The 24403-nt window shown below is 40.2% G+C and overlaps 2 protein-coding genes and 1 long non-coding RNA gene across 3 annotated transcripts in view; 2 read left to right on the top strand and 1 right to left on the bottom strand.

The window, feature by feature from the left end:
- LOC120559226 overlaps positions 1 to 24403 on the bottom strand; it is a 339258-nt gene that overhangs the window by 78334 nt on the left and 236521 nt on the right. The window lies entirely within an intron of this gene.
- The window catches only part of LOC120559237, a 353225-nt gene that overhangs the window by 305993 nt on the left and 22829 nt on the right, over positions 1 to 24403 (top strand). Inside the window, exons 17-22 of the mRNA XM_039800800.1 lie at positions 18107 to 18463; positions 18609 to 18839; positions 19059 to 19412; positions 19740 to 19946; positions 21845 to 22102; positions 22376 to 22636. Of these exons, the coding sequence (XP_039656734.1) occupies positions 18107 to 18463; positions 18609 to 18839; positions 19059 to 19412; positions 19740 to 19946; positions 21845 to 22102; positions 22376 to 22636 (1668 nt within the window). The remainder of the gene's footprint in view (positions 1 to 18106; positions 18464 to 18608; positions 18840 to 19058; positions 19413 to 19739; positions 19947 to 21844; positions 22103 to 22375; positions 22637 to 24403) is intronic.
- LOC120559540 lies at positions 3255 to 6416 on the top strand. Its single transcript, XR_005639309.1, has 5 exons — positions 3255 to 3302; positions 4508 to 4571; positions 4764 to 4837; positions 4952 to 5106; positions 5491 to 6416. It is a non-coding gene; the product is annotated as an uncharacterized LOC120559540 (long non-coding RNA).

The following is a 24403-nucleotide window of genomic DNA, read 5'->3' as shown; positions in this document are numbered from 1 at the left end:
TTCACAGCATGTACAGTATATATTATCTAGTAGCCTATATTTCAACACTTAAAAATTGTCCTCTTGGTCAATTTAGAAATCTTTTTCTAAACCTGCAAACTTCTACTTGTAACTGCTTTACACAATTGCATTTTCTTTTGCATCCCTATTGTCCTAATGTATTAATCAAATATTTTTCCAATTCTGAATGTTTTATTGTCTTTCTATATTTCTTATGATTGTACTTTCTGTGTTGTTGTTCTGTGTTTGTCTTTGTAATCTGACTCGATGACATTGATAATGAGGGTCGCCCCTCAATGATCTTATGGCGAGGATAAATAAAGGTTGAATGAAAAAAAAAACATAAGCCGAGCTCTGTCACTCTTTGCTAGTTGAAACATGTTCTATGTATTTCAGTGGCTGACTCAAATAAACCTGCAGCTTGCACAGCAACTGTGTAGTTTGAACATCATGTCAGTTCCCCTCTCACTGCTGCAGAGGGCGGCGGTGTGCAAACAGTTTGGGATTTCAGTTTCAAGCTAACTGTTTCTTTTTCAGAATAAAGTTTTTTATTAATCAGCAATGAACACAAATAATAATTATATATGTTCAATTGATCTGACTTATTTCTCACTTGCTCATTATTTGTCCATCTCTATAACTTGTCACCATGTAATAACCTTTTACTCTGGTGGTAATGCACAACCTAAAACAACAACTGCTTCCTGAAATAAAGCTGACTCACCAGTTTGCTTTGATGAGACAAGAATTGAAAAGAACAGAAAAAACAAGATCACAAAAAATGTAAGCTTTAGTGCGTAACTTTTTGATATTAACTAGTGCAGTCCCCGTTTGGAACGGGCGATTGCTTGGCCTGTGGTATTGCTGCTTGTAGAATTCATCAAAACCAAATTGTACCCCAAAATGACTTACAGAAGGACCCCAAACCACTTATAATGCAACTCCACTGTATACCCTACTACTGACTTACAGTGCAGGCTACTTCTACATCAGAGGAAGACATTGTATTACTGTATTTACCTGACAGAGAACGCTGCAGATTCAGAATGTAATTACAAAATATCAGACAGTAATCAGACATTAGCGTCATGGAGACATGGCAGTGTGCTACCCACCCGGCCCGTTATGAGCGCTAATCAGCACATATCTACGTTAATCAACCACCAGAACCAGACCGTGTGTGTGTGTGTGAGGAAGAGAGAGAGAGAGAGAGAGAGAGAGAGAGAGAGAGAGAGACGGTGTTGTTTTGTGTCGGATCGTTAACAAATTGAACATTTCAGCAGAGGTGTTCATTTCCATACAGGTTTAGTGGCTTGATGGTTAAAGGGGAAGTAGGGGATTTGATTTGCGGAGTTATTTTGGCGACTTAATTAATCCGACCCATGGTGAGTCTGATGAAATCTGATGTAGCTGCCTGGTTCAACTCTGAGATTTTCTCGTGTTGCACCGCTATGTGAAGGAATAATCTCCAAGATTAGGCTACGTTATGTTCTGTCAGCTCACAGCAATTCATTACAATAGCAGGAAAATCGCCCCCCCCCCCCACTGTTCTAAAGCATTCTGCATGTGGTGTCTGCTGATGTGCAGGTTACCTTCCCCCCCAAACACGGACACACATATAAACAGATATCGCCTTCTTATAAGAACATTGCCTGCCTATAAGTGGCATCACACTCTGTCTGCACTTGTTGTGTGGTTGTGCCTTGCATGTGTGCGATTCTGATACGTCCTTAAATTTGGGAATTGTCGTTTGTTTATTCAAAGTCAAAGACAGTCCAAAGTAGTGCAACTTTGCACATTTTTGAGGATCTGAGGTGTATGTCACATTTTAGCTGCCAAAGCTGTGCTGCTCTCTGTCTCTGGTCCTCAGGGTGAGAGAGGGAGTGGCCAGCGGCAAGAGCGGCAAAAGCCAATGTGTGCTTCTTTTACCTTAACGATATCTTTTGCATTTCTAATCAAAAAATAAAAATTAGCACTGCACTTAATCGTGCTCGTAGTAAGACACCTGTCAAGTTTGAAATCCATCGGACTAACGGTTCGAGAGATATGTGCCTAACACCCACACACACAGACAGACAGACGTTCCTGCAATTTATAGATAGATGAACGTCCGTTACATTCAAGCCATTGCTAAATGAGCAACGGAAGGCTTGCATCATGTGGATATGAAGAGCTCCTCCAGTATATTCAGTCACTCATTCAACATTTGTATTAACAAGAACGTGATTTCAACATATACATTTTCTCCTCACCAGATGACCCACTGTATTATTCATGATAGAAATGATTTTCTGTATAGTGACTTTTTATTATTTTTAATGAAATGTGTCTTTATACATTTTCTCCTCCAGATGCTCCAAAGCTTCCCTCTGTGTCAGTGACTCAGAGGGACACTAACCCAGCAGCTAACTACACCTGGTACAAGGAGAATGTATAAAAACCTCTCAGTGAAGGACCACAGCTCGTCTTCAGCTCCATCCAGTCCTCTGACTCTGGACAGTATTACTGTACAGCTGAGAATGAGCTGGGGACGAAGATGTCTCAATACAAATCTATTGATGTAAATGTGAGTGAAACGGCTCATTTAATAACAGCAAATTGGTTGACACACACACACACACACACCACACACACACACACACACACACACAGGTTTGCGGCACTATCTTTGTGGGGACCCATCATTGACATAATGCATTCCCTAGCCCCTTACCCTACCCTTAACCATCACAACTAAATACCTAACCTTAACCCTTACCCTCACCCTCACCCTAACCATAACCTAATTATAACCCTAATCCTAAAACAAAGTCTTAACCCTCAAACAGCCCTTTAAACTTGTGGGGTCCAGCATTTTGGCCCCACAAAGCTGTCGGGACCCCACAAGTATACACTCAAAAAATTGAATCAGGGGGGTTGTGCACTTTAAATAGTTGTTTAATGTTCAGTTTACTTAAAATAAATGTATTTACTAGGTTAAAATGTTAATTTCAAATAAAGTCAATGTAATTGTGTCTATTGTTACCTGTAAAAAATATGAATGTGTTGATAAATCCCAAAACATTTAATTTAAGTGAATTAGGATTGCAATACTTGTTACATCCTGAAGACGGCAGTATAAAACACCAGCTACCATTTAAACCAAAACAGGAGAAGAAGACTGAGATGCTTCAGACTGCGCATGCGTTTAGTTTTGAATTTCTGACCGGGCCCGACCGACCATCACGCCTCCTCCTTCGGTTAATTTCGGAATTCTGTCGGAAAAAAGTTGCAGTTGGTGTTTGGTATCTAATATGGAAAAGGTAGGAGGACATTTTCTTTCACTCAAACCTGTTTTGTAATATTTTCATGTTGAGCATGATTGTACTTTGTGTTTGTGATGCAAACTGCTGTAAAGCAGGTGGGTCTTCGACATGTTTGCTATAAAAACACGTAGCTAACTACGGTTAGCTGTATGACCATAGACTATATATTTGACCCATGTCGGTTGGCTGTTTATCCAGCAGCTCACTGCTTAGCTATAGCTAACGTGTGTAGTGTTTCTAAACTTGAATTTAGTGCTGGTGGCCCAATGTAATTAGCTCAGGTTAGCGGTTAGCTCCGGTCAGCTCGAGTGAGGGAGAGGGTGAACAACCAGACAAATGACGTTCGGGTCGCATCCACAATGGTGTGGCCCCGCAGCTTCAGCGGTTTATTAGAACAGATATTCCTGCAGGCCACAACACCACAAGCAGCATGCTGCTACCAACGTTAGCCTTTGAGCCTGAAGTGAATGTTGTGGCTGTGTCATGCTCACTGCGCACTAAACTTTCTGCATTTAGCTAATACAGATAAACAATAGAAAAGGTGTCCATTTGTGGACCTGAGGTATGGTTATCTTTAACACTGCATGTTACTCATGTTTAATTTCAGAGCAGTTGGGCAGGACTCATCCACTTCGTGGTGAATTTGAAAGTTTACTTTGCACATGCATTTAGAGTATAAAATATATAACCCCCCTCAGCCAAATCATTATTTTTTCATTGTGTTTTAATCAGGGTGAGTGTGTGAAAGTCATGCTAAGGAATGATGTAAAAGCAAGCTTTGAGGATTTTTTGTCATATTGTAGCTCAGCAACACTATGTAACTACAGCTCGCGCTACCCTCCACTCCCCCCACTGGTTGTCTCATTACAACTACAGCTCGCGCTACCCTCCACTCCCCCTGCTGGTTGTCTCATTAGAACTACAGCTCGCGCTACTCTCCACTCCCCCTGCTGGTTGTCTCAGTGGAACTACAGCTCGCGCTACCCTCCACTCCCCCTGCTGGTTGTCTCATTGGAACTACAGCTCGTGCTACCCTCCACTTCGGTGCCCCTACTGGTTGTCTCTTTGGAACTACAGCTGCAGCTAAAAGTTGCATAGTGCTGCTTTAAGAACCATGTAAAATGTGCCTCAATAATTGATCTGTTAACATCTTTATAGGTTTATTTGTCTCTTTTAGTAATCATTATGTTGCAAAATTTCAGATCCTGAAAAATTGCTTCGTTGATGAGTTGTGCTCCTGTCTTGATAAGACCTACTCAAAAAAAGGTAAGATCGTAACTAGCTACCTAATTACTGCAAATCGGCTTTTGCATATTTTTAGGAACATTTATTAGATGACAGCTTCATTATCTTGTTCTGAATAGATTTTTTATTTTTTATTTTAAGGTATAGAGCTCTCTTAAATGCAAGTAATGCATTTCAGTAGTTGATGGCTTCTGTTAATCTGTTGAATTTCAGGTCCTGGCTGGGATAGCCTTTGTCAACTCCCTACGTATTGATGTGTTATAGCTGGACTGCGGAGCTTTCATGTGGTACGTTAAGGCAGAAAATAGAAAAACCTTTTTATAAGGTATTACTAAAATAATGAATGTTGACTGTTTTAGTAGGTACCATTATATAATTTGTGTTTGTGGACATGTTTTCAGATGGAGGCAGAATTTGTCTTACTACTACTACTACTCCCCTTCTCTAAAAGTTCTTTACACAACTTGACCAACGCACTGAGCAGCTCATGAAAGTGTTGAACAAAGGAGGCTCTGCAGGGAGGAAAATCAGGATCATTATGGCCCCAATGACACAGGTATGTTTTGCTGTTGGTAGAAATTATTATGGAATTATAAGTTGATGTTGACTAGTGAATCTGACTGACTAGATAGTATCTGTGAATGCACCCTTAAGAGTAGGCTATGAAGTTGGGTTTTGATAGTTGCCTCTTGTGCTTCTTTCAAATTATTTATTTGCAGCCACCTCTGAATATAAATACAGATCAATCAATGTAGCTGTGTTTAGGGATCAAATGTATTGATATTTGGAATGACAAACAGAAGTTTGCTTCTCAACATACAGCACTGATCACTCAAACAATTGAGGCCGGTTTATCTATTAGTGAGTGTTATGAAAATTGCGTAGGTAAAACATTTTCTAATATAATTGTTTTTCTCCTTGCGGTTTCTTCTGTGTAAAGGAAGCCGAGGGAGCTTGAGAAGTCACCTTTGGTATCTACAGCATCGATGTTAAGGGAGGTGATACCGCCACTCCTCCAGCCGATGTTGGAATTGTGATTCAGGGTGTTGAAGTTCTGCACGACTTGAGAGACTTTGCCTCTGCATGTGCCCTGAGTTATCCTAACAGACTGAAAGCCTTCTTTGAATTACTTCAAAAGTTCTTCCTTCAAATGGATGCTTGCAGACTCTCAACCAAGGTACAGCTGCTCATTAACTAACTGTACAAATGAGACAATCACTGATTTGGATGCTGAATGTTCCATAGAACAGGAGAAATATTTTGGGCCGAAACTGAAAAAAATTATCTGTTTGAAAATAGAGCAGAGAAACTACACTTGAGGAAAACAACCAATTTCTTTGCAAACTTTTGAAAAACTTATCATACATGAAAAGTGGTAGTTGAGTGGCACTACTAGAGAAGTGATGTAGAATTGAGAGACCATGCTGCGCAAAAACGGTTGATATATAACTATGGCTATTTTGTGGATGTTTTAACACTAAGCTGCATCAAAAACAACTGCAAGGAAGTTCAATCATCAGACCATCTTAACCATCGTTAAAGAAATCCTACTTTAGAGTAGATGTTTGTTAAAGTGTTGCCACTGAAAACTTTATTTTAGATGTTAAGGCTGTTAGATGGAGAGACTATTATTTTGTAAACAAATTTGAAAACTAAAAAGTATTATTTATTAAACCATAAAAAGTGAGTTATTTATTAAAGTGTGAATTATTTATATATTTGCTGTCAACCGATCGACTAATATTTACAGCTGTAATTCCATGTGTTACAAATGTGTACATGCATTGAAATGTTAGTTTATAGAATGGCACCAAAATGTTACTGAATCACTGCTGTGTTGATGAATAAAGGAAATAAGAAAACTAAGGTTGGGTGTACCAAATTCATTTGTGTGGAACCTGTTGACAAACTTTAATTATGTCAAAGTAAATAGTAAAACTTATATTAGATGAAAACCTAAAGTTATCATTAGCTGAACTTAAATTGATTATTTAATGACTACAAATGAGATATATGCTGAATTGACAAATGTAAAATATGTAGCCTGTACATATATTATTTAGGTTAATATAACATAATTGACTTAATTTGGTTAAGCTTAAATATGTCTTGTTGATCAGAATTAAAACATTTTAATTAGCTGAATTTACAATCATTGTGTTACTGTAACATAAGTTAGTTGAATTAACTGACCTTAATATTTTTGCTTTTAACTAACCGAATAAAAATACGTGGAACCGGTTGCCTTAATAAATTTAATTAAAGTCAAGAATTGAATTTTTTCAGTGTACTGGACTCCCGGTTTTTTGGCCCCACGAATATAGTTAAACAAGAACACATTATTGCACAACAATTTATGATTAAATTATTGAATGATTAAAATGCTTCAAAGGTTGTTCCCCTGTCTCTGACTCCCACTGGGGATATCAGAGAGAACAGTAGAGTGACTCTGACCTGTAGCAGTGATGCTAACCCAGCAGCTAACTACACCTGGTACAAGGAGAATGAAGACTCACCAAAAGCATCAGGACAGATCTTCACCATCACTGACTTCAGAGCTGAACACAGTGGGAATTATTACTGTGAAGCCCAGAACAGAAGAGGACGTCAGAACTCCACCTTACATCTGACTGTTGTAGCAGGTAAGTTTCTCCATGACACTAATTGGCTCATTAACAGACAGTATCACCTGGCAAACTGATTCATGAATCAACCCCCCCAATAAGACACAGTACTGTTTATCTAATGACTGTCTATCTCCATTTCTAGATAAATCAACAATAACACTGATAACAAACAGCATCAGGTTGACTCTGGTGGGGTTGTGGGGCTGATTCCTCTGCTGCTTTTTTATTGGTGGATGAGGTAAAACAATAAAAATGAATCATCACTGTTTGTTTACTATTACTTCAACTCATAATCATAGTTTGGCAGTTTCCCATTAAACCTTTTATTTGTTTTTGGATTAAATTCAGGAAGAAGAAAGCTCTGAGCTCCACCACTGAACCAAATGAACCCATAGAGACTGTGGAGGTGAGAGAGAGAGATTTGGGACAGAACTTACTCTACCAAAGGGTCATCATTTGTTGTTTATGAGTTTTTTTTTATTTCATGTAGTAAACTACTTAAGAAATATTGTTCACCCTTTCACATCACACCTGTCCTGGCAGAGAAAGCCAGTAAAGTCCAACTATTCCACAGCATGTACAGTAGATATTATATGGTATATTTTTACACATTGAAATACATGAGCTCAGCTCTGTCAAACTTTGCTAGTTGTTCATTTGTATTGAATGAATTGTATTGTATTGCATGTATTGTAGTTTGAACATCATGCCAGTTCCCTCTCACTGCTGCAGAGGGCGATAGTGTTCAGGTGCAAGCTTTTGATTTCAGCTTTAAACAAACTCTTTTTGTGTTCATTCTTCAAAATGAAGTTTTTATTGATCAGTAATGAGTGTAAATATAATTGTAATCAGTTGGTATGTTCTGATGTATTTGTCAGTTGCCCAATGTTGTCCATCTGTAAAACTTGTCACAGTGTAATAAAGGTTTACTCTGGTGAACAACCTAAAACAGCAACTGGCTGATGGAATCAAACTGACTCTGTCCTTCCACTGCAGCTCAACACTTCAAGGAAAGAGCTAATTACATTCTAGATGTCCACTTGATTTGTCTCACTTGAACATTTAAAGTCTCATATTACTTCATTAAGGGCTAGTATGAAGAGGTGATATTTCAACAAAAAACAGTCCTGTCCTAAAATGGTCTACATATTTATTGAGGTAACAGCAGTGTCTTTCTTCTGTCGCCACATTTGGACCGAAATGTTTTTTTTTGTCTCACTAAAAAAAAAATTGTTGCTCTATCAGATAACTTTGGATGCTTTTTTTATAGACCTTAGTGGTCCCTAATACTGTATCTGAAGTCTCTTTTATATAGACCTTAGTGGTCCCCTAATACTGTATCTGAAGTCTCTTTTATATAGACCTTAGTGGTCCCCTAATACTGTATCTGAAGTCTCTTTTATATAGACCTTAGTGGTCCCCTAATACTGTATCTGAAGTCTCTTTTATATAGACCTTAGTGGTCTCCTAATACTGTATCTGAAGTCTCTTTCCTGAAATTCAGCCTTGGTGAAGAATTCCAGCCACTAGAGCCAGTCCCACAATGAACTTTACGTACGTCGTGCCATTTCTGTATCTGTAGCTTTAAATGCTATTGTCTAAAGTCAGTGGCGCGTTATTCAGTTGCTATTTTAGGGGCGCATGCTTGGCCATAATGTAGCATGTGCACAACGCGCATACACTTCTCTCATCTACACGGACGCAGCAGTTCCCATTTTTGCAAACCATACATAATTACAAAGAAAAATATTACTGAAAATGCGCTTCAGGTGTTTGGATAGATCAGGAGGCACTTTACAGTACAGTCCTCAAAAAGTCGTAGCATTCTTTGTGGCTTGTTGTGTTTTACACAACATTTCCATGGATCATGGATGTGTTGTTGAAATATTAGAGAACATAAGGAGACGTGATGTTGAACTACGGTAGGATTGGACCGGGAGTGGCAGTGCGCGATGCGCTCCTGGTGGAGCGGGTGGATGGAGATGGTGTGGGGGGAAGAGGAAGGGGCACAACGGGAGCAGGTGGTGCGTTTGGAGGCCCATGCTCCATGGCTACAGCAATCCTCTCCAGACTTGAGGAGATGCGCCCGAGAGGCCGCAGCAACATCGCCACCCGGCCAAGAAGGGCATTTATTACTTTGCCGAATCCCAGACAGCTCCCGCTGGCGTGCGCCAGGCAAATCCGCCATAATAGCAATCCGCCATGGAACAAGCGCGCCTGCTCTTAAAGGGAATGTGAGATGACGCTCTGATTGGTTATTTTCACGTTACGCCCAAACCACACCTAGCTACTTCAGACCAACCCATTTTAGATTTGCATCGGAGGCAAAAGTCATTTATCCCGCCGGTATAATAGCAACAGCGCCCGAGATCCGCCCACAAAGCTACTTGCGTTTCACGTTTGATACTTGCGTTTCAGATCGTTAAAATAGGGCCCTTAATATTTACAGTCTATGATCTCAAAGCAGTTGCACACCATTTCACAACGACCTTAGTGGTCTCCTAATACTGTATCTGAAGTCTCTTTTATATAGACCTTAGTGGTCCCCTAATACTGTATCTGAAGTCTCTTTTATATAGACCTTAGTGGTCTCCTAATACTGTATCTGAAGTCTCTTTTATATAGACCTTAGTGGTCCCCTAATACTGTATCTGAAGTCTCTTTTATATAGACCTTAGTGGTCCCCTAATACTGTATCTGAAGTCTCTTTTATATAGACCTTAGTGGTCCCCTAATACTGTATCTGAAGTCTCTTTTATATAGACCTTAGTGGTCCCCTAATACTGTATCTGAAGTCTCTTTTATATAGACCTTAGTGGTCCCCTAATACTGTATCTGAAGTCTCTTTTTATATAGACCTTAGTGGTCCCCTAATACTGTATCTGAAGTCTCTTTTATATAGACCTTAGTGGTCCCCTAATACTGTATCTGAAGTCTCTTTTATATAGACCTTAGTGGTCCCCTAATACTGTATCTGAAGTCTCTTTCCTGAAATTCAGCCTTGGTGCAGAATTCCAGTCCCACAATGAGCTTTACTTACGACGCGCTGTTTCTGTGTCTGTAGCTTTAAATGCTATTCAGGAGGAGAGAGGGGGGGTCAAGGTGGATGGTGTGGGTGTGGCCTTGACCAACTGCCACTTTGCTTGTTTGCAAGCCATGATGTCACTCTCTCTCTCATGGGTGGGCCAAATTCTCTGAGTGGGCAAAGCAGAGAAAGGGGAGGTAACCTTGCTCCTTATGACCTCATAAGGAGAAGATTCCAGATCGGCCCATCTGAGCTTTCATTTTCTCAAAGGCAGAGCAGGATACCCAGGGCTCGGTTTACACCTATCACCATTTCTAGCCACTGGGGGACCATAGGCAGGCTGGGGGAACGCATATTAATGTTAAAATACCTCATAAAGTGACATTTTCATCCCATGTGACCTTTAAATGAGCCTTACTGCGTCATGAGGCTGCTAGTGTTGCTGTAGACTTTAAGCCATGCTGTTAAATAAACTCTGCATGAATTAACATGTATTGATGGTATTGCACATACGCACTTTTGCGTTTACCACTGTTGAGAAGCTAAGTAAACTAAACAGGAACCCACTCATAGTGCTACTAGTGGTCATACAGTCAAGTCCACACATTACCTTTAATTACTGTAAAGATGGGTAAAATAACTACAACATACTACATTTTTTTACGTTTGTTTATAGTCATGGTTATTTGTGTATAAGTTAAATTGGTGTACATGTACTTCATGACTGGAATATATTTATTTAACATGGTCTTTTGTGGTCAAATGGAGAAAAAAAGTTGCCATGATCACACACACACACACACACACAAACACACACACACACACACACACACACACACACACACACATACACACACCTCACCTTTGAAACAATGTTTCATTTAGTGTTCTTCTCTGTCTAATTTGTGACTTGTTTGCAAAACAACAGTATCATTTTTTTTGATCATTTTTTTGATTTCAAGCTGAAGATTTTCAGCCATACATCTTTTCATGCATATTAATGATTTGAAGAGGAAGGAAGCCAGGCCGGTTTTTAACAGTGGGATATATGTTAAATACAAATGTACCAACCACAGAACAAACACTCTGTCTTCAAAGACCACATCCTCCTTTTTCTAATGTAGACATGTTTATTGTGAGTTAGTGCCACCCAGTATTTCTCATGTATGTGATCTACCTGCTGATTTAACAGAGACCAGAGGAGCAGCTATGAGTTTAACAGCAGCAGCGAGTGGATTTGTTGTCTTCCTTCTCTCTGTACAAGGTACTGTAGTGCACATCTACATTTACAGTATATTGTAAGGCATTTAGCAGCTTTTATTATTGATACTACAACACAGCTTTCATGAGCTGAAATTGATTTTGAATCCTGACAAAACAAATGTCATGATGTTCACAAACTCAAAGAAAGAGCCACTGAACCTTCCATCTTTTTTACGTTACAGGGCAATGTGACTGAGTCTGTATCTTCATATAAATACCTAAGATTCTTAATTGACGATTCTCTCTCTTTTAAGTCTCAAATTCAGCAACTTGTGAAGAAGTTGAAGCTGAGGCTGGGTTTTTATTTCAGAAATAAGTCTTGCTTTTCTTTTGATGCAAAAAGGAAACTTGTTGCTGCTCCTTTTATGTCTGTGTTTGACTATGGTGCTGTTTTATATATGCATCTTCATAATGCCTTCAATTCTTAGATACTGTATACCATGGAGCATTGAGGTCCATAACAAATCTTAAGGCCCTAACTCACCATTGATCCCTGTATGCTAGGGTTGGTTGGCCTGCTTTGTCCATCCGTAAACTTAATCACTGTCATGGCCTTTATATTTACATATGTATATTAATGTTTTATGTTAACTACTTTGAATTGCATTTTGCTTAAATGTGCTATAGAAATAAAGTTTCCTTTCCCTACAATCCCCAGCCTGTCAGTCAGTCCCCAGGGCAATATGAACCCTGTTGTGCCTGCCTGTCTGTATCTGCACCACGGCAATATGATATGCAAATAACGGCTGCTTTCGGCTCGCCGTTATTTTATTTTGCAGCAAACGCTGTACGTATGGAGTTTAAAAAATGTAACCACACTGGCAACCGCTTTACCGGCACTGCCGTGACTCAAAGAAACTGCTGAGTCATCGTAGCTTCGCTCCGTCCACAGCTCTGCGTGTGTGTATGTGTGTGACGGCAACCCAGTCTCATGGCAGTTCGTGAAATGGTCACGTTAATTAATCTATTGATTCGTGTTCACTGGGACGTTTTTTTCGTGGTGGCCAGCACGAAAATGTAAATGAATGTATTTAAATGGGAAGCATATGTCGTGGTCACAGCAAGACTACGTTAGCGAGTAGTATGAAATGCCGAAAATCCGCGTAAGTAAGTTGGTTGGGTGGTGGATGGGTCAAACAATTCTGGACTTTCACCCCGGAGGCCGTGGATCGCGTCCCGCGTGTGGTGTTTTGTTTCCCCGTTAACCGTCCCGTTATTGTCGCGTGTTACCTGCGGCCGTCTCCCGGCGTCTGAGGCGCCCGTCTCCCGCAATCTCGGTATAGAACATTTCATGCTGGCCACCACGAAAAAAACGTGCCCGTGAACACAAATCACAATGACCATTTCTGCCGTGAGACCGCGTTGGTGACGGAGCACCACTGTCTGTCAACATGCAGAGAGGACAGAAATGCTTACTCGTACTGCGCATGTGTGGAGACACGCTCAGAGAGTTCCCAATTTATAGATTGATACTGTGAGGTCTGAGCGTTTTTTCAAATGATAAGTGTCTTCTCTGCCAAGAAGGTGATGTTTTTGGCTTGATTTGTTTGTCTGTTGTTTGGAGGTCTGTGCTCTCAGAGTTGCCCTTCTAGTTTCCTGTGTTTTCATCCCATTTTAAATGTAGGACATCTCTGCACACAGTTTATCCAACGGAGCCACCTAAACAAGCCAACATTATTAAAAGTACTTTTTCTAATCAACATCATTATCAACATTGTGTGCCTACACCAAATGTTACCAGTCTGCTTGTTTATGTGTGTTACACATCCATGTTTGGTTAACAATAACAGCCATGTGTGAGTTTCTCACACCTCAGTGTTCTGCATTTCTTTACAGTTTCTACACCAGCCTGACCACATCCATGTTTGGTTAACAATAACAGGCATGTGTGAGTTTCTCACACCTCAGTGTTCTGCATTGCTTTACAGTTTCCGTTCTACACCAGCCTGACCACCGACAAAAAAAGCAACCAAGCAAAGCTGATTCTTTTTTTATGTGGGTGTATCTGAGATCTCTGTCCAGAAGAGCGCAGTCCCAGGAACAGCTAACGTTAAAATACTCTCAGGTCTCTAAGAGAGGACCAGAGCTTTGAGGAATATATACAGTCTATACACATGTATCTGCACTGTATATTAGTATCTTGCTATTTCTCTCTCTGGGAACAAGTCTGTGTGTGTTATCTACATGTCACACTATTTGGCCTCGCCTCAGTGTTCTGCATTTCTCTACAGTTTCCATTCACACTCTGCAGCAGCCTGAGTGACCACAGACAGAAAAGCACCCAGACAAGCAGATTCTTTTATTTCCGCACACTTCATCCTTCTAATATTAATCTCCTGCCTTTTTATTTTGTTCACAGGTTCAATACATTGCTGTTCCTTCACTGCACCCTCTGTATGATGTCCTGCCTCAGTGCACCTAGAGATTAACTGCAGAGCAGAGATCATGTGTTCAGCTGTGACTGTTCCTTAGCATTATATGTTCTCATGTAAAACTGAATGATATGCATATTCCTGCATTCCTCTGTTCACTTCAGCATAAACCAAAAATAACATTAATACTTGATTTATATATCCATTTTTAAAAACAGACATAGGAAGTCCCCAACAAAGAAGTACAAATATAGACCATTTCACAGATATAAACATAAACAATCAGAATTCCCAATCAGAATGGTGTTTTTTGCCTCCGACGGTGCCTTCCAGGCAGCTAACCCTAACCTTAACCCTAAACATAACCATTGCCGCGCTGGAAAGAGACGTTGGGGGCAAAAAACACCAAAGACCTGAGTTGCCCCAAGGTGATTACCTGTTGCAGTGACATCAGCTGAGAAGGTGCTTGGTGAAAGGTAACCTGGAACAGTTTGCATCCCCGAATCATATTCACTGCAGTCACTGTCACCAAACCAACACAGTCTCACTCCCAGCACGTCAAAAAACAACTCTTGATTTGTAACTGAAGCTGACTGTCTGTCACCCTATGTACCTTCTTTTTTAACTATATATACTGTATTTGTCACATTTTAAGCTCGCTTTGAACCGTAGCCGTTAAAAGAAATCTTACTACCGAAGATGATGTTTTTTTCTTTCTACTTTGCTTGTTCTCGGTAACAAAATGTTGAACAAGTTACTTGTACAATGACTTACTTGAACTTTGTCTGCTGTGAAAACACCAATAATTAAAAATGTTTAATTTTAATTAAGGGACACGGCAGGCAAAACAGTTTTTTACTGGCAATTTGAATTTTGGCTATTTGTGTCAATAACATGTCTTCTTCAACTTGTGGTGAAAAAGTCCGAAATACACATTTAGGTCTTTATTTTACTATACTTTGTCTGTTTGCGTCGATTTCCTAAATCAACAGAAGTTGGCGTTCTAAATCATCCGGCTGCTCACATCGCTGTCTGCACCCTGCATCACATATACCGTTGGAAAGCTCTCTCACAATGCGCGGATCAAATATGGTCATTTCTCATCAGCAACCAATCGTGAAAGTAAAGGGAACCAATATGCCAACATTGCTGATGCCAATTCTAACAGTGACTCAGAATCGACGTACGCGCTCTGACATTTCCGTAGTTCAGAATGTCGGAAGAAATGCGTCGAAACGGGTCGAAAATCACCCCGAGAAGACGAAACAGTTGTTATTAACAAGAAGACCCAGGGATTACACACTAAGACAGCAGATGATGAAATGTCTTCACATAGTACCGATGTAAACTGTAGCAGAAATCAGGGTTCAGACAGCGGAGGTAATCAGACCCTCTCTCTCAAAGCAGTTTACAGAAAGTCATATAGCCTACATGTCACATGTGTCACATATATACTAACTACACTGTACTGATCATACAACACACTATATTACAAAACAATTACATTACACAACAGTTAAAATGGTTGTATAATAAATTACATATAATAGGCTACTAAACAACTGTAATTTTGGGATCCTAAGTGGTTGTGAGTCCCTCGGCTGTGGCAGCAGATCCATATTTAGCTGTCAGTAGAGCTGCTGTTCCTCTCCTAGGAGAACTACCAGCTTCTCTTCTGGTGTAACTTTGGAAGTTTGGCTACAAGGTGAATCCTTAGTGAGAGCCCAGTGGAGGAGGAGGACTGCTGACACTGGTGGCAATGACCTGTCTCTCCACACTGCGTGGACCTAGTGGTGGCAAATAACAATTTAGTCTACTTGCTTCCCAATCAAATATGTCTTGAATACATAATTAGTTGTCTGTTGTAGAACCAGTGCTGATGGGAGCCTGGTAGAGCTTCACCACAGCTGACTGAGGGGACTGTTTTGTGGGGAAAGTAAGCGAGGCAGCAGAAGTATGGCCATCCCATCTTCAATGAAGGTGCCTCTGCCATGCTTTCTGTTATGGAGATGTTGTGGCAGAGCACAGTTGTACGGCAACAATGAGAAAACTAATATTAGGACTCGAAGCTGAGACTGTCACAACTGCCAGTGTAAAACATAGGCCAAGAGTGTAAGCATAGCTAAAATAGCCTTCATATGGTGCTGGAATGGACAATTAGACTTTAGAAAGCTGTGACACTACTGTTGGTCTGGTTCTGTGTCCATACAACTGTCTAGCGGGTTTTGTCTGCAACTTTGTGCATGATACGCAATGTTAACATTGAGTTACTGCACTTGTAGGCCTTATATGCCTGCATTTAAAGTAACAACATGAGCTTGAAATATTCTATATTATTATTACTAAGGGCCTGAGCATTTATTAGGTTTTTGAGCAATTTTTCCAATAGAAATGTATTAAATTCCCTATTTAAATCTTTAAATGCCGTTTTTCTCAAAATGAGTTTTTGTCATTTTTCAGTATAAACATCTCAGCCTATGTAGCACCTATGTACACCAAACCTTCCAGTTATACACTTAGTAGGATTCTGAAGATATTTACAGAGGGATTTGTTAATAAATCATTCCTGGCCTGATTTATGTGACATTTTAAGCAAAAAATGTGGCGAAAATGATTTTTAAGCCATGGACGTATATTTGGATTTCCTAGGTAATGAAAGCAGATATCCTGAAATCCTCTGTAATTTTGTTTCATCTTGTGTGTAAACAAAATGAAAAATAATTTTGCACCTGGCTTTATCATACGTTCAATCTAACAAAAATATATGCAAAATCCCATATTTAATGAGATAATGCTAATTTGCATAATTAAACATACACATTTCAAAAACTTGTAATACATTTCTTTTATATACTTATGTAAGTAATCAACTGAGGAAGTTTCATGGTGATATCTATTATTTAAAAATTTTACCCTATTCACCTGTAGTGTCTCGCCTTAACCTTTATTTAACCAGGTAGGCCGTTGAGAACAAGTTCTCATTTGCAACGGCGACCTGGCCAAGAAAATCATAAACGTACAAGACAACATATAGTTTCATATTCAACATATTACAAGAAAACAAAATACAATAAGCTACAAAGGTACAGAGGCCGGCACACCGCTTGGTCGTGCGCGCAACTTGTCAGCTGTGTGGCGTGTCTGTTTTATTTCGACTCCCATGTTAACAGGTTAGAGCTTACTTACATGCCTGCGTGACATTTTACCGTCTCAGGGCGCCAAAAACGCATGCATGCTAGAAATAGAACCAACGCCCTATTTTTAGCGACACGCGCAAGTGTGTTGTCAGTCCTCTGGTGTTGTTCTAAGGCCGGGTGTTGATGAAGAGTGTCGAACGTGTCTGGCGGCGCTGCTGCTGCTAGCCTTGTCTGTACACATGTATATTTCCCATTGATTTACGCACTTAAGCAGTATACTTCATGTTAAACATAAATATATACTGATTGGATTACAGTAAAGACAACGTCGGCAGTATTAAAGGCAAAATAGGCTACACAATAACTTATATATATTATTTTAATTAAAATAATAATTATTATTTTTTTAAATTACATTTATATCTGCATTTATGTCAAAACCTAGAGACTTTTCAAACATCAAAATGTCATTTATTAATATGTATTTGGGTCAAAATGACATATAAACATCTTTTCCTATTCTATTTTGCCTGGAAACGCTTCCAACACACGCTTGCGTGTTGCGTGAAAAAATAGGCGTTGGTTCTATTTCTAGCAGGCACGCACGCGTTTTCGGTGCGGCCTGAGAAGCGCGTCACGCAGGTAGTGTGCAAGCTCTAACCTGTTAACATGGGAGCTGAAATATAAACGGACACGCCACGCAGCTGACACGCTCACGCCACGCAGCCAGTGTGTGGCCGGCCTTACCGGCAATTTCCACTGGATGCGGAACGTCTGCAGAAACGTCTGCGGAACGTCTGCGTCCCGACTCCGTCCCAGTTCCGTCAGTCCGCAGCCCTCCGCAGTAGATACACAGAGCTTCTATTTTTGACGGACGACGGAGAACTCCGCAGCAATTCAGCACACGGCAGATAGTGCGGGACAGGAAGTCAAGCACAGAAACAAAATAAATATCCGGTTAATTTTTAAAATAAAATACACCGTGCTCACGGCCGATCACATTTGAAAACAGCACAGAGTCGTTTCCCCTCTACTCCTCTGGATGGAGGTGGTTCTATTCTACCTGAATTCGCGAGAACTTGTGGGTCCCCGGTTAGTCTGACTGGGCTTCCTGATGTGCTCTGTGTTACAGTGATACAGGGTCAGGATGGCTGGGGAGTGACTTACACCTCTACTCAGATCTGTGCTGTTAAAGGATCAACAGTGGAAATACGCTGCAGCTACACATACCCATCCTGGTGGAAAGGCAGTGTTACTAGAGTTGAGAGAACATTCTGGTTCACTAAGTTGCAGGATAAAGATCCTGTGGATCTGAGAACAGACTCAAAGTATTCAAGTCGTGTGCAGTACAGTTGTCATGAGAAAATCTGCACTCTGAGAATCTCAGACCTGAGAGAGAGAGACTCAGCTGTGTACAAGTTCAGGTTCACAACAAACCAAGAAGGTGGAAGATATACCGGTTCACCTGGAGTCACTTTGTCTGTCACAGGTAACTTTGTTGTTGGAAACTGTAAGTTTGCTCCAAATGCTCAACATTTAGGAAGCACTACTGTCAATCTCTGTGTCTCAGTTATCTCTGTGTCTATGTTGACAGTTCAGTCTAAAATGATATTTCTGTTTCTTTATGAATCCAGGTCTCCAGGTGCAGATACGTGGATCAAGATCATGCCGTTCTGAAACCTGTACATGGGCAGAGCTGAAGTGTCACAGCAGTTGTAGCCTACCTGGTCGTTCTTCCTACATCTGGTACAAGAATGGAGAGAAAATAAATAAAGAAACATATTCTTATTCAGACTACTTTTATCCTCCTGACAGCTATTCCTGCGCCCTTAATGCATATAAGGATTCCCCCTCTCCTTCAGTGTGTGAGTTTACTCCACAGTTTTCCACTAACATTACTACTGTTTTTAAATTTTAGCTAATTATTTGTACCATCTCTTCATATGTCTTTTACATAAACAACCCTGTACACAGCAATAAAACCAGCTGTGTACTACTGCAGTAAATACTTTAGTTGTCATAATAATAATAATAATAATAATAATAATAATAATAATAATATTAAAAGATATTGAATATTTCAGGTGGCCATGGACATTCATGCAACACAGTGATGTACACTGACAGAAGCGTCTGCGCCTTCAAAGGTTCTTCAGTGGACATTTCTTGCAATTACAGCAGTTACAGAGATCAAGTTGAATCTACATTCTGGTTCAGTCCTGAACGTAGTCATCGGTGGCAGAATCCTTCCCAGCCTGAAGACCTTAGTACAGACTCCCAGTATACAGGTCGTGTTCATGTTGAAACAGAGAGAGGACGCTCCACTCTGAGAATCTCTGACCTGAGAGAGAGAGACTCAGCTGAGTATCACTTCAAATTCAAGACACCAAACTTTGAGTGGAGGAGTAGTTTACCTGGAACAACTCTGACTGTCACAGGTACTGATCAATACAATTTATTGTTATGTTAAAATATATGTATCACTCAAGAAGATTATGTGCTCTCATATATATTTTGATATATGCCTGGTTAGTTAAAAGTGAAGTTTAACACAAGGGAAAGTATTAAATAAGAAGTAAATATGCACATGAGCCAAGCACAACATTGTGATTAGTATGGGTTTAGAGTTCTGTTGTGTATGTGTATGTTTTACATACAAAGACCATTTACCTGGTTAGATAAGAGATCAATAGATAAGTGTACATATAAAATGGTAGATTGTACATGGGATAATTGTATATGACATTCATGTTCCTTGTTCACAGATCAAGATCTGCAGGTGCAGGTGATCTGGTCTTCGACTGGTCCAAAGCTGATTTGTCACAGCAGCTGTCTTACTGACCGCTCTTCCTTCCTTTGGTACAAGAATGGAACAATGATTCAGGGAGAAACATCTCCTTCTTACGGAGGTCAGGTTGATCCTGCAGACAGCTATTCCTGTTCTTACCAGAGATACCGCTCTACTCCAGTGTGTGAGTTTACTCTTCTCTTTCACAAACAAAACGTCAAAAGGTGGAAACTTTATAGCAGCTATAATCAATATTTTTTACAGAAACAATGGTGCACATGAGTCCTTTCTTGTGATATGATATGTATTAGCTGCTAAAGATTCAGATATTTCCATACGAAACCCAACTCACAATGAATGCTAGTGTGGCTTTGTATCTGCTGCATGTGTAAAGAGGCAACAGTTTGCCATATCAACGAAATAAGGTGAGAGTTTACAGCTAGTTTCTGCTGCCACCAAGTGACAAAAATACAAGTTTTTTAGGTGAAAATCAGACACAAATTGTAACACAAAGACACACATGCATGCTGGTTTCTCGTTTCACACCCTGCTGAGTTTCATGCTGATTTCACTGATCGACACTTGGTGGCAATAATGCTCAAATAATGTGTCAGCTGGGGCAGTGATGTAAACAAATAGCCCACACCACACAGATGTAAGTAAATGCTTTTTTGTGCGTCTGCTCCAGCGACAGGGTTGTCCGTACATCTGTCTGTGTGTCCCATTCTTGTGAAGACAATATCTCAGAAACCCCGTGGGGGAAATTCTTTCAAATTTGGCACAAACGTCCCCTTGGTCTCAAGGATGAACTGATCAGATTTTGGAGGTCAAAGGTCACTGTGACCTCACAAAACACTTTTTTTTAGCAATAACTCAAGAATTCCCACACTTGTCGCCGGGTTAGCTCAGTTGATAGTGCAGGCGCACATGTGTAGAGGTTTACTCCTCGGTGCAGTGGCCGCGCGTTTGACTCCAACCTGCGGCTCTTTGCTGAATGTCATTCCCCCTCTCCCCTTTCATGTCCTCATCTGTCCTGTGAAATTAAAGGCATAAAAATGGCCATGAAAATAAACTTAAAAAAAAATTTTTTCCACACTAATTACATGGATGTATAATAATAACAGGATAGGATTCCAAAATGGCGCCTATTCACTTCAATGGAGTTGCTTGACTGGCGCATATGCAAATTTTTTTCTAAATTTCCGGGTTTACTTCCATGATATGGCCCACTGAATATGTGCCGTAGTGTTTCTCCCACACAAATTACCTGCTCAGCTGAAAGACTTTACATTGTGATGACGTCACAGGTTTTAAAATTTCAGATGCCCACCCACCTCTGCCGCGGGTTCAAACAATCATTACTGCAGCTCTCATACATTGGCTCAGAAGAGAAATGCAGCAGGCCAAATACACCACACATAGCCAAGCACACACATAAAAACACACGCGCATGTATCCTCACACAGTTTTCACACTTGCACATATGGTCGAAATAATGTAGTCATATCTGTAGTGACTTAATATGTCTAAATAAGCCACTGAGGGCGAACATGTTTTCTGAGCTTCTTGGGGGTGCTAATGGGGTTCTATGGAAATCCTAGGGGTAGCTACAGCACCCACTAGCAGCTCCCTGGCACCGCCTATGGGCCTGGCTAGTCAAGAAAACATTTCACACAAATGTCTAATGGGTCAAAATGATAACGTTACGACATGTAATATCCAAAAGGTCAAAGGTCAACTTCACTGTGACATAATGTTCTGTAAAAATGCTTTTCTGGTCGTTGTTCAACACCATAACTCAGGAGCAAAAGGGGAGACATTTGATTGGATATTAAACTTCTAAAATCCACTAAAATATTAAATCTGCCTGATCTGTGTGAAGCATCCACAGTTTGCCAAACAACACTTAATATATTTTATGAAATTCATTCAGTCTTCACTACATATGTGAGTCTGGTCAGATATGGATGTAAACTGCAACTGGCGAAGGCATACAAGCACAAGGCAGTAATTCTAGTGTATTGTATGAAAGTGGGTGATGAACACTCTCATATTAATGTTTGGTCATATCATCTCCTCCAGATGCTCCGAAGACTTTCTCTGTGTCGAGGACTCCCCCTGGTGACATTATGAAGAATGATTCAGTGACTCTGACCTGTAGCAGTGATGCTAACCCAGAAGCTAAATACACCTGGTACAAGGAGAACCAAAAACTGATCAGTGAAGAACCACAGCTCGTCTTCAGCTCCATCCAGCCCTCTGACTCTGGACAGTATTACTGTACAGCTCAGAATGAGCTCGGGAGGAGGACATGTGAATCTGTATTTATTAATGTGAATTGTGAGTAAAAACATATAAATGTGTTACATTTAGTTAACAAAAGACAGGTTTAGCAGATAATGCTTTCTTCACACTGAGCAGCTCCAGTAGATGTCACAGAGGCTGTTTTCATCACCATTGGCAATCATTTACACTTTATAAAATAAACTGTTCAAACCATCTTATTCAGGATTTTTATTTGCCATTTGCAAAAAATCTTATTCACCTTTTCCAAAGTTTCAGAAGCTGCAACACATCTGAATTCATGAAAATCAATGTTAATATCTTTTGCAGATGCTCCAAAGCTTCCCTCTGTGTCAGTGAGTCCATCTGCTGAGATAGTGGAGGGCAGTTCAGTGAATCTGACCTGTAGCAGTGATGCTAACCCAGCAGGTCAATACACCTGGTACAAGGAGAACCAAACACTACTTCAAGGACCAGAGAGCATCTATCATTTCCCCTCCATCAGCTCTGAGGACAGAGGCAACTACCACTGCAAGTCTGAGAATCAGTTTGGACGGACCAACTCTACGTCTCTACTCTTAGATGTCCAGTGTAAGAAGAAAATATCGGCAAATCATTTAGACATTCAGTTTATTTAAAATAAGAGACAGTGGCTTGCAAAAACATGTCATGTTACAAAGAAGCAACACTTAAACAGGCCTACCAGCTGAAGACTTTATGATTTGCAGTAGAAAGTTTGCAGTTACCCCCTTTTACACAGAGCAGTGGTTGTGATCACCGGTGCATCAGATAAAATCTCTTTAGCTAGTGAACATCTGTAACAGTGAAACAAAGATCAAAATGTTCACAGAAGAGACTGTCCTCCCCTGAAAAACGCTCCCATGTGTTGTTTTTTCGAGCATCAATTACGACCTGTATTTAGGTAAGGCGACAAAGTATAATAGTGAGTTCCATTTGTACTCGGAAGTCAGATTTTCCGAGGTCAAAGTCAGAAACACGCCCCCTGACCTCGGATTTCTGAGATCAGAACTCAGACAACCTCTGAGTACCCCGAGTTCAAAATCCCACATGGATGCTCCGTGCATCAACAGTTGTGAAAGCTGTAGTAACATACAGTTACATTTAGCATTTCTGTCTTATTTGTGTCTCACTAAATCAGTCATACACACTAGGGCTTTGGCTTTTGCCCAAAAATCATATTCAAAGTTTGTTTATTAATATTAATATATTTGAATATTTATTAATAATATGTTGACCATTAAATGCCTTCAGTAAGACCTATATTGGTATCAAACTTAAGTTGTTCTGTCCACCAGAGGGCAGTGTATCAGTCAATGTCAATAGGCAGTCAATGTTTTCAGAAGAATAACACTGCCACAACAGTTTTTTTTAAATGTTTCTATGTCTCTATGTTTTCTCCTCCAGATGGTCCAAAGCTTCCCGCTGTGTCAGTGAGTCCCTCTGCTGAGATAGTGGAGGGCAGTTCAGTGAATCTGACCTGTAGCAGTGATGCTAACCCAGCAGCTAACTACACCTGGTACAAGGAGAATGAAGACTCACCAAAAGCATCAGGACAGATCTTCACCATCACTGACTTCAGAGCTGAACACAGTGGGAATTATTACTGTGAAGCCCAGAACAGAAGAGGACGTCAGAACTCCACCTTACATCTGACTGTTGTAGCAGGTAAGATTCTCCATGACACTAATTGGCTCATTAACAGACAATATCACCTGGCAAACTGATTTATGAATCAACCCCCCCAATAAGGTCCAGTACTGTTGAACTAATGACTGTCTATCTCCATTTCTAGATAAATCAACAATAACACTGATAACAAACAGCATCAGGTTGACTCTGGTGGGGGTTGGGAGGCTGATTCCTCTGCTTCTTTTTTGTCGGTGGATGAGGTGAAACAATAAAAATAAATCATCACTGATTTTTTACTATACTTAAACTCGTAATCATAGTTTTGCAGTTTCCCATTAAACCTTTTATTTGTTTTGGATTAAATTCAGGAAGAAGAAAGCTCTGAGCTCCACCACTGAACCAAATGAACCCATAGAGACTGTGGAGGTGAGAGAGAGAGATTTGGGACAGAACTTACTCTACCAAAGGGTCATCATTTGTTGTTTAGGAGTTCATAAAGACAATTCAAATATAACTTGATTAGTTTAATCTTTCTTCATAGAAACCACAGACGTGTCTTCACCGTCACACATTTCCCAACCCCATTTCTTGCAGAAGTCCTTTTTAACCAAAGACCAATTTAAGGAAACAGTCTTTCTTTTGTTATAAAATCTAACTGACTTTCATCTTAATGTCTCTCCCCATCAGTTACACTCTTGTCCTGAGTAT

This window comes from Perca fluviatilis, chromosome 1 (genome assembly GCF_010015445.1).
Source record: "Perca fluviatilis chromosome 1, GENO_Pfluv_1.0, whole genome shotgun sequence".
In the NCBI taxonomy this organism is placed as follows: domain Eukaryota; kingdom Metazoa; phylum Chordata; class Actinopteri; order Perciformes; family Percidae; genus Perca; species Perca fluviatilis.
This window is presented reverse-complemented; position numbering and strand designations above follow the sequence as displayed.